This window comes from Sander lucioperca, chromosome 3 (assembly GCF_008315115.2).
Source record: "Sander lucioperca isolate FBNREF2018 chromosome 3, SLUC_FBN_1.2, whole genome shotgun sequence".
NCBI classification, from domain to species: Eukaryota; Metazoa; Chordata; class Actinopteri; order Perciformes; family Percidae; genus Sander; species Sander lucioperca.
Window position 1 is genome coordinate 24,512,136 of NC_050175.1, and position 16,397 is coordinate 24,528,532.

Genomic DNA, 16,397 nt, shown 5'->3' on the forward strand with positions numbered 1-16,397 from the left:
TCTGATTCAAAAACTGCAAAATTGTGATTGGTACATGGAAGTATGTGACATCATCGTTTTCCATCTGCGCCTCGCCCGCTTTGAACCAGCGATAAAAAGCCGAGATAAAACACCACAGACAGAAAATCTCAGAGAAATAACCCAAACTGTTCTAAATTTGGTAATTTCTGTTTAAAAAAAAAGAAAAGAAAAAGAGAGATCATAGAAGTACACAGTCAGGCGTGTCATGATAGTTTTGCTCTCTTCTAACTCCCAGGAAATTCCAAGAACAGGAATGTCCACCGTCGCCAGAACCTACAAGAAAAGAGAAAGACAAGAGTGGCTGCCATTGTGTGATCGTCTGAGTCGGCCTTATCACTGTAACTCATGCAGCTACTCTCTACCACCCCACCCACTCTGCCTGACATCACATCCAAAGTGGATGACTGACCGCTGCCTTCTCCACGTGCATGACTTCAGACAGCCTTTTCTGAAATACTTTGACCAGGAACTGCTGTCCCCAGGACATCACTATGGACAACTGACAATGCCAAATTTTAACACCACTCTACCTTCAGCCCTAATCTAATTCACATGAGAGAGTCCCAACACTAAACATTGCCTTCTAAATCAGCCTGACAAATTAATGTTTTGTACTCTGAAGGACTTCTCTTGCCTTGTAGTGACATTTGTACTTGCTACCGAGATTGAATGAAAACTATATATCCAGAATGTTAATGAGTTTCTTCAGTTTTCTGTGTCTGACCAGAGCAGAGATTATCTTATGAAGCTTTGTGTATGTTGTGCCATATCCAACTTTGCTCCCATGTGCTAATCTGCTACTGTACATATGTGACATTTGTTGTGATTTTCAAAGTGTACTTTTAATGATCTATTAAATCACCACAGTGCAGTGTGTGAGGTTGAGTTTGGTTTTACGTATATGAAAATGAATATATAAGTATGTATATAAATATAAAGCCTAGACAGCCCTTAAAGCTACAATGATAGAACTTTCTGGCATTCTGCAGTGGATTTTTCTTCTTTGCCTGTGGTTTCTGCTTTCATCTCAATTTCCAAATATGGAGTGTCTACTGTATTAGATTTTTTTTAAAGTCTTATAGATTGAACCATTCTTATCATATGCCATCTCCTCAATGTACCGAAAGTAGCAAATTTGTCTGAAATCTTTTCCTCGAGGGTGGTGGTTCAGTCAAAATTGGACATCATACATTGTTCAGATTTCTCAGAAGCGGTAGATGATTTTATTGGTAGCACATTGTGTATCTTTGACAACTAACATCATTTCAGATAAAGCACTGAACACTGTATGTTCTATATTCAACTTTTGACAAGTAATGTTATCAAATCCATTTGTTGCAAATCAAGAAGCTTTCACAGCCCCGTTCAGTTCAGATCATTCCAATGTAATGCATCTTTTCTGTCAAACATTTAGTCTACGATATAGATCAAATCAAAAACTGTTATATCATTCCAATAACACAGTGGCAATGTATTTGTTTTGTGTCCTTGAATTATTCTCTTCAATTTACTTTTTTACCCCCTAATGATTTATCAGTTGGAAAACCAGGACAAGTGGAAGCATTGAGCTGCACATCGTAAAATAGCCGTTTTCCAACGGGACATGAACTCACCGGACCTGCCACCTGTGGAGCCCTTTCCACTTCTGTACTTCTGTTCGGGCATATAAATGAAGTACTGCAGTTTGTTTTTCATGTCATCTTGTAATATAAACAAGAAAATCTGATGATGGAGCTAATGGACTTGATTAAATGTTTCTACTCTACTTTTATACATTATTTTCTTATCAAACTAGTTGACAAGTATTTTTATATGTTTATAAGTGAATACACATTCACAGCATAGCTGTGTATATATGTAAAGAGGAATATTTAATTCTCTTGAGTATTTTAAACTGAAGATGACTGTTGGCCCAAATTTACAAAATTGGAATCTTCACCCAGATGTGACCAGAATGTTATTTCTTATTGTGGCTTCGTAATGGAGAATATATTTATCTTTGAGGTGTTCACCACCAGCTCAGAGCGTAAAATTCCAGGTCAGGTGGGAGAGGTGATTCTGGTCTTTAGGAGCTTAAAACTACATGAAGGAATAATTATAATCAGTGAGATTTTAAATACCCACTTCCCATCTTATTGGAAATCCTAGTGTACATCCAAATCATACTGTTTCTTTCTTTTTCTTCCATATCGGTGTCTTTTGCCCTGTGTCTAGCTTTTGGTGCAAAAATAAAAATCTGTCATTGAGCCAGATGGGGTAGAGAATCTTTCTTTTAGATTCAAAAAGCTGCACAGACCTGAACATTTTACAGAGCCTTGTGTCAGTGAGATCATTATTATTCAAAGCATGACTCCAACTGGTGATATAGCATCAATACGACCACTTATATCCCAGTACTCAGTAAGGATCCATTAGGGGATTTCTGTAATACCATCTCTTCACAATCCTGTTGGTTAGTCCAGATCTACACTGATCTACTTTGGTTTAAGTTGCACATAAATGGCATGTTTCCCTCTGGGTTCTATTTGTTTTCTTTTGGTTTTGGGACTACATTTATTGGAATTCCCAAAAGACCTTTGGCCTATTGTTGAATCTTGCTGCCACAGCATCGGTCTACTGTATGGGAGAAATATTATTTTTGGGAGGCAATATAATAGTACATTTTCTGCTGCAGACACACATCTAGGCCAGACCCTCAAACCAAGCACAGTCTTCCTGCTTCTTCCAAATAAGAGCTTTTGGGAGACTGAAAATACATATGTGGTCTGATAACTGACATTACTGACACATACATGCATACACATATCTGACCACAAGGGGGTTGTTTTGACTATGAAGAAATGTTTTTAAATGCTTGAACAACTAAGGGGTTAAAATAAAATAAATAAATAAATAACATATAGACGTAGATGCAAATGTATATCAAAGTATATTATATATCCTCGTGTGTTTTGATGATGGTGGTGGAGAGCGCTGTCTAGCATCCTTGTTAGCCCTTGCATACGCAAAGAGAATCAAAATTTAAATTCAAATCATAGTGACATGATATTTGCTACTTCAAAAAAAGTGAACATGGAAAGAGAAAATGTCTTAGTGTTATTTAGGTGTCCTCCAGCCTTGGTTGAAGAATATAGACAATAAGGTATGGAAAGGCTGAAGAACCTCCACAGCTTGGTGTCCTTCATGTTCATTTGTTGGTTTAATGAGAGATATTAGATTGCAGATACTTGGATTCAGAGTATTGAAATGGCAGCTCAAGAGGATTTCCTGCATTCCACTTTCTTCTCTGGATTGGTTCACCTAATGATAGGTTGTTTTAAAGCGTCTCAATGTTTGAAAAATCACAATTGTGCTGACATCCAATAATCTTAGAAGCAATAAGCAATGTGCTGCGTGTGAGTCTGATCCTGTGAAAAATAAAAAAGTGGGCCTATTTTAATTAAATTACATCCATGTCCAATTACTTCTTAAAGTGCACATCACATACAATTGAATTCAGCATTTGAAAAATAAAGTGTTTTTGTGGGCTAATAGCACAGCAACTATCTGCCTTTTTGCACTGATCAGCAGCGAGAAGGTTCAGTGTTTGCTGCAATAATCAAAATAAACAAATCACAGTTTCATCCATTGATATCGAACTGCTGTTACATTAGACTTAAGTTTCCGAGTCTATTGACACGAAGGACACAGTCAGTAGGAATTTTAAATCAGCAATTAATCAGCGTTGCGGGTCCGCGAGAATGAAATCAATCCGCGCGTACATAGTGAGCTGACAGCTCGCTCGCGCTCCCCTCTCTGTGGTGGTATAGCCCATAGGAGCGTCTGACTGCACTGCACAGCCTCTGTCGCTCATTCACTTAACGGCGATTGTTGAGTTCGCGTTTGGTTTGGTTTTAGTGAGGACGGAGAGACGAGCGTTTGTGCTTTCATTTTGACGTCTCACCATCCAGTCCAGTCCGTACAGCTCACCGGAGACATGGAGGGAGTCAGCAGCAACAGGAGCATGTCTTACAGTAGGTGGAGTTATGACAGGTAGGCGAGCTTTCCCCGTAATGACAAGTGTACTGTTTCAAACGCTAGTTTGCATCTTTGCGTTTCGTTTGTGTTGTCAAGCTAGGCCGATATGGTAAAGATTGGTGGGAACCCCCTCATGCGCAATTAGTTGACAGGTGCAACGGATTTGGAAATGAGAGATGCGATGTGAGTGTGTTAAGTCGCCTCAGCATCACACTGTGTCTGCTGGCAGATATACAGGGATGTTAGCTTCACTGTATGTCCATGGTGTATTGACACATCTCACACCGTCCTAGACAGCATCATCACCAAAACATTCACATAAGATATGGTTTGGTGTTCATGATACTCATGGCTTATGTTACTCATGGCAGAATACTCTAAGTTAATCTATCTATCTATCTATCTATCTATCTATCTATTGACATTTTATACTATAAGTTATGTGCTTGAGAACTGACAATGTTTATTTTCTACTAATAACAGTGGTAGAATATCTGTATACAAGCTAAAGTGCTTCAATCACAGAGCTGGACTTAATAGTCAAGAATTTGGCAGGCTATGTCTCAGCAGGGGTTGCGACTGTGATCAGGACAGTTTTGCACAAATTCACACAGGCATGTGGAGCATGAAATACAGAGAGCATATATTTGTTTTTGTTTTTTTAACATGTAATAACCTGTGGAGCCATGGTGGTCCTCAGCCTCAGTCCTCCAATAGCAGCATTTTTAGAATGCTCATCTTTGGAAGGAATTAAAAATAGGAGCATTTGGATTGCTTTCCTAGGTGTGATTTACACACACACATTTCATAAAATGAGTATCGTGTGTGTGTGTGTGTGTGTGTGTGTGTGTGTGTGTGTGTGTGAGCGTGTGTGTGTGTGCGTGTGTGTGTGTGCGCGAGTGTTGTGTGATTAGTCAGTTTGAATGATCACGACTTGGAAATGGCTCTAATATGGAAGGAAACCCACTGTAAGTATGTCCACTACACATAAACATATTAATGCATACATACTGTGTCTCCACCAGGTAACAGCACAATAAATTATCTCCAGGAAAACTTACTAGCCAACACACATCAAAGCATACAGTTCCTGATAAGCTGACCAAATCCTCCTCAGCCAACAATTTGGAATCCAGTGGATGTTTGTGGATATACTGTGGCTGTATCATTGATCAGCAGATGCTCCATCAGTAGAGGAGGCTTTACCCTGAGCACACAATATAATTGGTATTCTGAATCTGTGCTTGGACATCCCAAGAGACTCCTGCCAGTGCCAGCGATCTTTTAGCCTCCTAAGATTTCTCACATCGTTGTGAAACCGTGTTTTCTGTGTGCAAGCAGCTTTAGACTGTAAGAGGTGCCAGGTTCTGTTCATTAAAGGAGGAGTATTGTTTTCATCCAGAAAACCAATAGCTTTAGTTTTAGGGATTCACTTCCCAGTACTTATTTCCCAAATACAGGTGAACAGTTTATTTTGGGTATGAAAATCAGCAGCCTCAAAAGAGGGATGGTCCTACTGGAGAAAAATAAGTTAGAACTGAACATTTGAATTGATTGCTCTTTGTTGAGGCCAAAATCAAAACAACCCATAACAAATTGCGACGTTAATGTGAGACTTTCTTACAGGCAAGACATTAACATTAGCATCAGGGGTCAAATTTAGGTCACTGCTATACACCTTTATCTTACTAAAACCCACACTAAATACGATACAGTTGCAAAAACAAAAGTGAAATTTTCCATTAGGCTAGAAGGCCACCTCTTTGAGATCTGTGCATGTGTTGTTTTCTCTTGTCTTTATACTTTGGCAGCCAATCGGTACCATAAAAGATCTTGTCAAAGACGCTAAAAGGGGCAGAGGTGAAAAGGAAAAAATGGCATCTCTTATGTGCTAGCAGCACAGGGCCCACTTGAGTTAGGGGAGTGAGCACATACAGGCTAATATATAGACACACACATGTCTGTATTTCCCCCTACAGGACCCCAAAGAGACATCCAGGACACCTATTTTCCTTTACCATTAAAGGATTACGCCTGATTAAACCATCTAACCATCTAACCACCATTGTGTTTGTCATATTGTATTTTATTTATTCTACTTATTTCTGTTTTATCTTTTTGTGCAGCACTTTGGAAACCTTGTGTTTGTTAAAATCGTGCTATATAAATAAAGTGGATTAGATTGGATTAAGGACCGTGTGGGTGTACACACTGTGCTTGTCTTACCCTCCTATTAGTTTTGTAGTACCTGTTAGCGTAGGAGAAGCCACACCTTTATCTTTCCTACTGGTTCATAAACTTTGGTGACCTCACATAATTCGTCCTGATATTCAAAAGTAGTTGTCTCTATGGCAGCATTTGATAAGCTTAAAACATTCATTCCCTAGCTAAAGGTTAAGTTACTAGATTCGTACCGAGCTGGTAGTCCCATTTGAGGTTGACAGTGGTGGAATGTAACTTAGTACATTTACTCAAATACTGTACTTAAGTACAGTTACAGTAGATACTTGTAATTGAGTCTTTCCTTCTCAGGCCACTTCTACTTTTACTCCTCTACATCTCAGAGGCAAATATTGTCGTTTTTAATCCACTACATTTGTGTTACAGCTTTAGTACCTAGTTACTTTACAGATTAAGATTTTTGCATAAAACACATATGAAAAGCTTTTTAAACTACCTGTAATAGTTTATACAAGTGCAGCTGAAACGATTAGTCGATGAATCAGTTGATTGAAAGAAAATGAATTGGCAACTATTTTATTATGGCTATTTTCATTATGGATTAATCTGCTGATTTATTTCATTAATCCATTATTTGGTTTGTAAAAAATAGTACAAACTTTTAAATTATTAAAATTAAAATTAGCAAATCTTCACATTTGTGTAGCTGGAACCATTAAATGATTTTGCATGAAAAATGACTAAATGATCCGTCAGTGACAGTCCGATACAAAATAGTTTAAAATGAGCTCCACCTCAACCAACTACAACAGTAAAATCCTGCTTTTACAGGAATGCATGAGTAATAATAATCTCAGGATATAACATATAAATTGTATAACAGTCACAGGGGTTCTGCATTGAGTACTTTTACTTTTAATACTTTAAGTACATTTTCCTGATTATACTTACATACCTTTACTTACTAAGTAACATTTTGAATGCAGGACTTTTACTTGTAAAAGAGTATTTTTACAGTATGGTAATAGTATATACGTTCACCTAAGGATCTGAATACTTCCTCCACCACTGCAGAGCAGTGTCTAAAGTATAGTAAATAGTAGCAAAATAGTTGAATAAGCCTACTCATACACAAAGACTCTCCTACAGTTTTGAGTACAACCAGCCTAACTGATGTGTTTTTGCAGGCATTGTAATTTATGGTGGAGTCTGTGCGTACTTGGGCCTACAGCTAGTATAATCACACTGTGTCCTGGCACCCACTCAGTAAACACTGTGTCCTGGAGATGGAAGGGCAAGGTGGGCTGACAAGATACAATTCAGAGCCTAAAGAGCTTATCAGAGTACAGAATGATCAGGTTTTAATCAAAGACAGGTTAATTTGAATTGCATGGTAAACATTGTGTTCCACCATTCAAACTGCATAACTGTATAGAAAAAATAAAAGCAATGAACCCAATTATTAGTTAAAAACATCTCTTGATATAAGAGATGGCAATTCAATTTGAATCAAATCAAACTCCAAAGGCCCATCATTTCAGGGTCTTTGTTTTGTTTAATCCCTGACATCTCTCTGTTGAAGCAAATGGTTTGTTGTTTTAAATTGATAGGAATTTGGGAATACATGTGCACACTTACACAATATTACCACTGAGCTTGTGTTTTCTTTTTTTTTGTTAATATTTATTTCACATTACATTAGATGCCAATCCCCTCACTAGTTTTTGTTTCACACAAAAGCGCAAGGCTAGTATTGATGTCAGTCTGGCCAGACAGCTGAGATCAGACTCAGTGGCCTACTTTATCTGCATAAAGGTAAGAGAACATCTTTTCTCACAATATCTGTGTCATTCTGCTTTGGTCCGCCATACACGCTATGCTGGCATTTTTCATGCCCCAAAAACAGTCTCCTAAGTGGATGAAGCTGAAAACGCCAGTTTGGTGTTTTAGTAAGGACAGGAAAAAAACTGCTTTTGGAAAACAATGGCGTGCGACACTGTCGAGGGCTGTAGGTACATATGTAGCTCAGAGGGGTTAACCTGCTGAGACGCAGCAGAGTAACTGGGATGTGACTCACTCCTTACCAGATTTTACAGTTTTCCTACTGTTGCAATGTTTTAGTGTCAATGTAGATCTTTACGAAAAAGTTATAGTGAGGATGCACAATGTATTTACATGTAAACATTGTTTCTTGGTGTGGAAGTAGTCTCAGTCTGTGTTTGTTCGGAGGCTTTGCTTTGTTTGCTCAGTGGTCTGTATTATTGATACTGATCTGAACCAAAGTATCAGACAGACAAACAGACGGATCGATGGAACAACAAAGAATAATCATCTTTAGGCAGTGTTACTCGTAGGGCAAAGATTGGGTTAAATGTGTGTTTCACAAAGGTATGTTATTATTCAGCAGTTCTGCAAAATCCCTAATCTACAAGTTGCTGACTGAGAAAAAGATTTCTCCTCTAGACATTTTTAGTAAACAAAGATTCTGCCCCTACTGTCTGACTGAACCTTGTATTATTCCGACTCTGTGTACTGTCTTGAAGTGAACTGTGAATAAGCAGAGATTTGATATTCAAAGTCCAATATTTTGGCTCTACCTCTTCAGATTTCTCCCCGTCTTCAAAAATATGTAGTATGGTGTCAGCACAAGTCACTTTTAGTGCTGTGCTTGTCTGAGTGGAAATATTAGGTTTTGGTTTCAGAGGTAACTATTGCACAGCATTATAAAGATAGATGAGCCTGGAAAAGATACCGTTTTCTATGACTGCTGCAGTACAGTGCAGGAGAGCAGCTGAAGTGACAGCTGTGTCCGGAGAGTGTCAGGACGTCCACTCCGCCTGCTTTGAGAGCCTGTCCACAAACCCTAACGATGATAGATTTTAGAGCATCCCAGCACTCTGGCATGATATACTGTATCATCTTTAGAAGTTACAATTTACTGTGACAACTATTGGTTTATATTTAACAGATTTGGGACACCACAACAATTTAGCTGTGTTGGTGTTATGGCATGCTTGTGGAATATTTCCCCTTTGCAAACCTGGATGAAAAATGCAGTTTCATACCTCTCAATTGTTTCTGGGGATCAAGACTGTCATTTCCCATTTGTCAGACCTCCTGACTCTCCAGCTCAACAAGCCCTCTGCTGTCATTATGCAGTTCATAGCTTAGTTACTGTCCACCTGATTCTGCAGTAACCACAGTTACTGTAGGAGCCACATATTGTATGTTGTTTATGGTCTCATTTATATTATTTATTGATTATTATATTGTGCACTTATATTGTAGGTGGTGGGCATTTTCAACATACTTGTTTGCTTCACCTGTTAACCTGGGTTTTTTGGGCTTTGACAGAGAGGGGGTGAGCCTCGGAGCGAACACTTTCTGTTGACCGCCGCATTAATGCACTTATTTCGACTCACAAAGTAACTTTACATTTGGTAACTGCTAGGGTTGGGTGATGTCTCCTAAATTGGCAGTTGACAGTGCTCACAGTAAAACATGGCGATGGACGATGATATCGTCGTCGGGGGGGCTGGTAGGGGCAGTTTTTTACAACTTGACCTACTTTCACTTAGCTAACTACGGTGCAGTAAAGTCAATCAGATGTCCGTGATCTGTGTAACGACAGTACAGTGGGACGTTTGCCTTCAACAGAGCGACAGTAATAACCTAATATACCATCATTACTGAGATTAAACTACATTCTTGGTTATGTTTGCACTGAATAACGCATTCAATAAACAGAAACATAACTCTTGCAGCGCACATGAACAGATGCGCAATATTAGCTCACACATAAAATAGCACCCTCATGAATTAGCCTACTGTTGCTAACGTACATTCATAAATCCTGTATAACATCGTCCCGTACCTACAGGACATCAGACGTACTTATTGATGCACGCACACAGTAGTGTCAACAAACTTAGTCCAATGAGGGGAGAAAGGAAAGTGTGATAGCGTTCCACCTTAACGCTTTTTTCTCTGTTGCTCGAGACCGCTGTGTCCAACGTTACTAGCAGGTAGAGCGAATAGAGCAGATAGAGGGGGAAAAAAGTAGCTCCCACTTAAGGGGCCCATCTTGCACCCTGCGCAGCACAGCGCAAAGCCCGACGCAAGTGTCTTTGCTAGTTTAAGACCGACGCACTTGTCAATTTCCCATCCAGCGCCCGCGACTAGGATTAGTGTGTGTCTGACAGGGTGGGGCACGTGGCATCACGATGGTGGCTCTCCATCGTGATGTCGGCCAGCCATCACGATGGACGATGATATCGTCCATTGGCACAACCCTAGTAACTGCAGTGCTAGTTGTATTTTACGTGTGGAGGAATAAATCATTGCAATACAATCTTGAGCTGGTCACAGTATGTTTATGCATTTCTCAGTGTTTAGTCCCTCGCGGCAGCACTTTGTTGGACTGCTAACAGCCGCAACAGTTACCAACAAAGCCTTTCGACGATGCTGCTACATCTCTTGTTTTTTTTAAGATTATTTTTGGGGCATTTTTAAGCCTTTATTTATAGGACAGCTGGATATGTGAAAGGGGAGAGAGAGGGGGAATGACATGCAGCAAAGGGCCGCAGGTCGGAGTCGAACAGGCGTCCGCTGCATCAAGGAGTAAACCTCTATATATGGGCGCCTGCTCTACCAGGTGAGCTATCCAGGCACCCGCATCTCTTGTTTTTGCTTGCAGCACTTAGCAAATGGCTGGGATGATTTGTAGCTGTACTTGTTGGACCATCAGTTAGCAACAAAACCAGACAACATAATGAATATAGTGTACAGATATGAGGTAAAGAGGAAAATGGTGCGTGTGCTTCTGGATCCACTGAGGTGAAGCTCAGAGGTTGTTCAGGTGGAGATCAGAGGGAGTTTGTGAGGGCGCCAAGGCAGAAAGGCAGCCAGCCTGTCAGCTCAATCCTTCCTCTGTGGTTAAAAAGGAAAACATCGCATTGTCTGGGGAAACAGTGAAGCCAGCTGACCTGCTGCTGTGGTTTGAAGCCCTCTTATAATGTAGCTGACAAGTAGGATCCGACATCAGGTGCAAAGGTGGAGAAGCTTCCTTTCTGACATCTCCCTCTGTACTTTGGCTCTTTGTTGCTGTGAGGGAGCGATCGATGTCTGCTGTGGCAGCGATGCTAGCAGGCCATGAGCTTTGAAAGCAAGACTCTAAATGTACACTATAGATGACGAGGTCCCTATAATTGTTCAAAAAATAAAAATTGTCCTTTGTAAAGGAGCAGTTAGCTAATATAAATACAGTACTTCTGACCAGAGAACCGTCCTCAAAGCTGTAATGCTACTGAAACTATCCTTCCCTCGTCAGAAATAAATGGTCTTATTTAAATAGATCCATTCATGCATCCATTTGTTCCTACTGCATAATATATATTCATATATTATTTACACATCTATTTAAATTTGAAATTGATTATTTAGATCAATGCAACTTCAAGCTGAATAAACCCCATAGGATGCCCTGCAGATTTTTCAATGTACTGTCTTATTTAATTCTACTTACGTGGTATGATGGTATTGATTGCATGCCAAAACCTGTATGTGCAATTATATAAAATGCAACAAAATCTCAATGTCTTGTATCATCACAGTAAAGTTAATCCATACACGTGTCAATCAGATTAAGCTCCTGATGGGGATTGATAACATTACATAATTTCCTTTACTACAAACTATGATTCCCCACAGATTCCATACATTTTATAATTATATAATTCCATTTACTCTATAAACTACAGTAATGTATCAATCTTATCTTATTTCGGTCCAGTAAATGTCTAAAATCAGAGAAAGTAGTAGTTTGAAGAGTTCTTTTTCTTGTTCTCCTTCTTGATTTATGGACGTAATACATTACAGATGCAGATAACAAAAGACAATCAGCTACACAGCCAAGGATGGAGCCTCTTAAATGTCCTCCGGTGACACTTGACGCTTTTTTTTCCTGTGAAGAGTTTGAAAAGATGATCTTTGAAGTGTGAGAGTGTGCAGAAGATGCAGATTAGAGGTGTGGAGGTGTTTGTGTGAGACAGTTTTCCAAGGCTTCAATAATTTCTCAGTAATGCATATCGTGCGTTAAAAGAAATGGGTAATAGTCCCTTATTCCGAATCTCCAAACATTTCATTTGTTACCAGCTTGTTATAAGCAGCAGTGGTGGAGGAAGTACTGAATCTCTGTACTTAAGTAAAAGTACAAATAACCAGAGACATACAGTATTTACTTTAGTAAAAGTAGAAGTACCACAATGACAACCCTACTTAAGTAAAAGTAAAAAGTACCTGATATAAATACGGATATGATACCTGATTTAAATGTACTTTAAGTATTAAAAGTAAAAGTACTTGCATAACGATTTATTCTCTTAATCTTATTTGCATATTAAGTTGGTTAGTTCGTTAGTTTCCACCTTGGTCAGTGAGGGCACTGTGTCTAGTGACCCATGATTTACAAAGGGGTGTATCCATACTGTCCACTACCACAAACAAGGCCTGGCTTTTAAAAAAAAGTTCCTATCCTAACCAGCATAAAACAGAAATATGTTGTTATAATATGTTGGTGATGGCGCAGTGGATATGACACATGTGGGAGATCTGGGTTCAATTCCCACTGCGATACATCAACCAATGTGTCCCTGAGCAAGGCACTTAACCCTTAGTTGCTCCAGAGGCGTGCGACCTCTGACATATATAGCAATTGTAAGTAGCTTTGGATGAAAGCGTCAGCTAAATGACATGTAATGTAATGTTGTTAGAATTGGAATGCGGTTGGTTTTATTCATGGATGTATTTTAAGACGGTTTTATTTCCTTTAACCAGAGGTCCAGCTAAATAAATAAGATATGAATGCGTCTTATGCAGCCTGGCGGAGAAGTAAACAACGCTATGGAGAGAAATAGATGGCAATTATGATTTAAAAACGGGAATTATAAAAAACAAACATTTCATTTTCACTTTTACCGTAGGCTGTATTACCGAGGGTCAGCGGCGCTCTGGAGCACCGGAGCTGGCTTCAAAGCCGATGAAGGATCGGCGGTGCCCATATATACAGTATCTATGGCAACCAAACTTCACTGGTGAGACAAACGTGTGACGGCCAGGAAGACGTTTTGGCAGGGGTACATCCATGGGAAAAACTGATCAGAAAATGTAACGGAACGTTGTAGAAATGTAGTGGAGTAGAAAGTATAGATAATTGCTGCAAAATGTAACGAAGTAAAAAGTCAAAAGTATGCACTATTGATTCTACTTAAGTAAAGTACAGATACGTGAAAAATGTACTTAACTACAGTAACAAAGTATTTGTACTTCGTTACATTCCACCACTGATAAGCAGCTATTATTTACAAGAAGGCTTGCATTTTGAATGTCTCTAAGCTCAAGGATTTTAGCCTTAACAGAAAAGTCTACACACAATAACCTCATACTCATGTCACAAAAATGCTTTTTAATTTCTCAAAGAAAAAAAGCCTACTACGAAAATCATTAAATAATGCCAGTCAGTATCAGTTGAAACCAATGCACTAATATTCTATTTCTTATTTTTCAAATCTGCTCTGCCTGAAGTAAAATCAAGTATCACCAAATGCCGTCACTAAAGGTAACCTTTTGTCAGATTGGCATTTCTGACCAAAACAAATCCTCAGTTTCATCAAAGGAATAGCATCGCCTATAAATCACAATCACTATATAAGTGGCGTGACGGTGTTGGTTGCCTCGTCACTTTGATGCATTTCCTGTCTTATTAAAACAGAAGAGGTTGTTGGTTCTCCTTCACATCAAAGTGGATTTGTGTTAAAATTACAATTTGAGCAGCAGGTGTGCCTTTAAAAGCAAGAGTCTGAAGCGGCAAGACAAGCCATCTGTGCCCTTGGCCTGTAAAGATGGCGAAGAAAAAAAACATTAAGAGGGCAAATATACTTTATAAGACTAGTACCTTGTGTAGGTGTGACTAAGAGCTTCAGGGGTAATAGCCTAAAAATAGGCATTCAAAATTATTTAATTATGATATTTTTGGCAGACACAGGTAATACAAAAGCAAAAACACACTGTAAACTGGTAAATTCAGTGGTCACTGGTAAAGTTCAGTTAGAACTTATTACTGCTTACTAGATGTAACTCCTGTTTTTCTCCAGCACTAGCTTGCTCCCTAATTAGGCCACACAACGGCGCATACTGATGCACAGGGCATGATTAAGTCTACTCTCACCACAGAGTCTCTTAAACCTGAGTAAACAGGGACCCTTTGCCTTTCCGCAGCTTGCCAGATTTAATTCCATATAATAAATCTAATCTGTGATAGGAGAGCAATCATACAGTTGGGCAAGTAAATGCTTTCTGTGTGTATATGGATGTGTGTGATGCTCCATCAGCAGTCCAGCTCCATCATCTTTTTCTTACTCAGATGTCTGGCATTGTTTATTCTCCATATGTTTGTACCACAAATGTATATTCCTTACATTTTCCTACTGACTGAAATCATTTATTATTTATTAAAAACTGTATGTTCGGTATGCACATTTTTCCTCCTGCAGTCTGCGCTTATTTCACCTTCATGTGTATCAGATACTCTGAAATGGATTAGTGTCACAGGCATATCTGTAAAGGTGTAAGTCATACATTTATGCAGGTACTGATACACATGTTAACACAGTCATGTTGATATATGATACATATACAGTATACAAACGTAAATACTCATGCATATACACACATATCTGTGCAGGGGCATACATGAACACAAGTGTACTCAGTGTTGGGAAGGGAAGGTTTGGTCGGATACTGAATTGGTGACACTATTCTTAAAGGTCCTAAGACATGCTGCTTTTTGGATGCTTTTATATAGGCCTTAGTGGTCCCTTAATACTGTATCTGAAGTCTCTTTCCCGAAATTCAGCCTTGGTGCAGAATTACAGCCACTAGAGCCAGTCCCACAATGAGCTTTCCTTAGTATGTGCCATTTCTGTTTCTGTAGCTTTAAATACTATTGAGGAGGAGAGAGAGGGGGGGAAGGTGGAGGGTGGGGGTGTGGCCTTGACCAACTGCCACTTTGCTTGTTTGCAACATTGACATATATAAAATGGACCAACAGATCCAGTTGCTCTGGACGGAGACCAGTGAAGGATATTAGAAGCACTTTTCCGGTGATGGCTGAGCGTTACTGCGCAGCTTCCAACTAAGCTTGACGACGTAAATGTGACGTGAGCAACCTGTCTGAAAGTTTAAGTCTTCTGGTAGCTGTGCCAAGAGAAATCTCAATCCAGGGGCGGATTTAGTCATTTTGGGGCCCAAGGCAAACACAGACATGGGGCCCTCTACATCTCATGTTTCCCCCCTTTTGTCAATCCTTATTTTTCTAAGAAAGTCCTACTTGTAACTTCTCTTCAGCAGTCTTCACACAGCAATGATGTTTAGACTTCGGGGGTCAGTTTCAGGTAGAAGGTTTAACAAACTCTGAGTCTAACCCTGATGTCTGAGTTGATTTACCCTGAGATGGGAAGAGTTTTCGGTTCCAGAACAGCTGATATGAGTTGGTTCAATCAACTCAGAGTAGGTTCACGCGCGTGCACCACCACAATAAAAAGGCAGCATGAATGGAGCCATGATTCTACGATTCACCATGGTAACAACCACAAACAAACGGGTCGGCGGAAATACTCATGCGCACAAACAGCGAGTTTGAACATGTATTTAGTTAAAAAAGTAAGACGGCGGCTGCTGCTGCAAAAGAGAGATAATTGGTGTGGGAGAAAATTGCTGCTCAAGTCAATGCGTAAGCATTAAAAGTGTATTAATTTCATATTTAATCACAGTTAACTTATAATATTAGCCTACTAGTGAAAACTGGAATTGTATTACACCTATAATTTCATTTGGGTGCAATCCTACTGGCGAAAAAGTAAGCTACTAGGCCTACTATATCCCATTCTGAGGCTGCAGCACCATGATCATTAACAGAACTATAATTTATAATCATTTATTTCTTTTTTATGTCTCTCACTGGTTTGTGTCCAGGGAACAATACAAAAAACTTTTAAAAAACGTTTCAGAGCGGGTCACACTTTTCTGACGAGTGGCTTTACTATTAGCCTACAGTATGATCCGCATCACCAATAAAGAAAACTGCCGTTTGCAAAAAACGTAATGCGACACAAAGAATCTGC

The 16,397-nt window shown here is 39.3% G+C and overlaps 2 protein-coding genes across 3 annotated transcripts in view; both read left to right on the forward strand.

Moving 5' to 3' along the window:
- The window catches only part of rras2 (RAS related 2), a 35,529-nt gene extending 33,258 nt beyond the window's left edge, over window positions 1-2,271 (forward strand). Inside the window, exon 6 of the mRNA XM_031324335.2 lies at window positions 257-2,271. Coding sequence (XP_031180195.1) covers window positions 257-344 — 88 coding nt within the window. The 3' untranslated portion in view covers window positions 345-2,271. The remainder of the gene's footprint in view (window positions 1-256) is intronic.
- A 1,531-nt stretch (window positions 2,272-3,802) lies between these two features.
- tub (TUB bipartite transcription factor) overlaps window positions 3,803-16,397 on the forward strand; it is a 47,365-nt gene continuing 34,770 nt past the window's right edge. For both annotated transcript variants that reach the window (XM_031324380.2, XM_031324381.2), the window contains exon 1: window positions 3,803-4,053. In XM_031324380.2, the coding sequence (XP_031180240.1) occupies window positions 3,998-4,053 (56 nt within the window). In that variant the 5' untranslated portion in view covers window positions 3,803-3,997. The remainder of the gene's footprint in view (window positions 4,054-16,397) is intronic.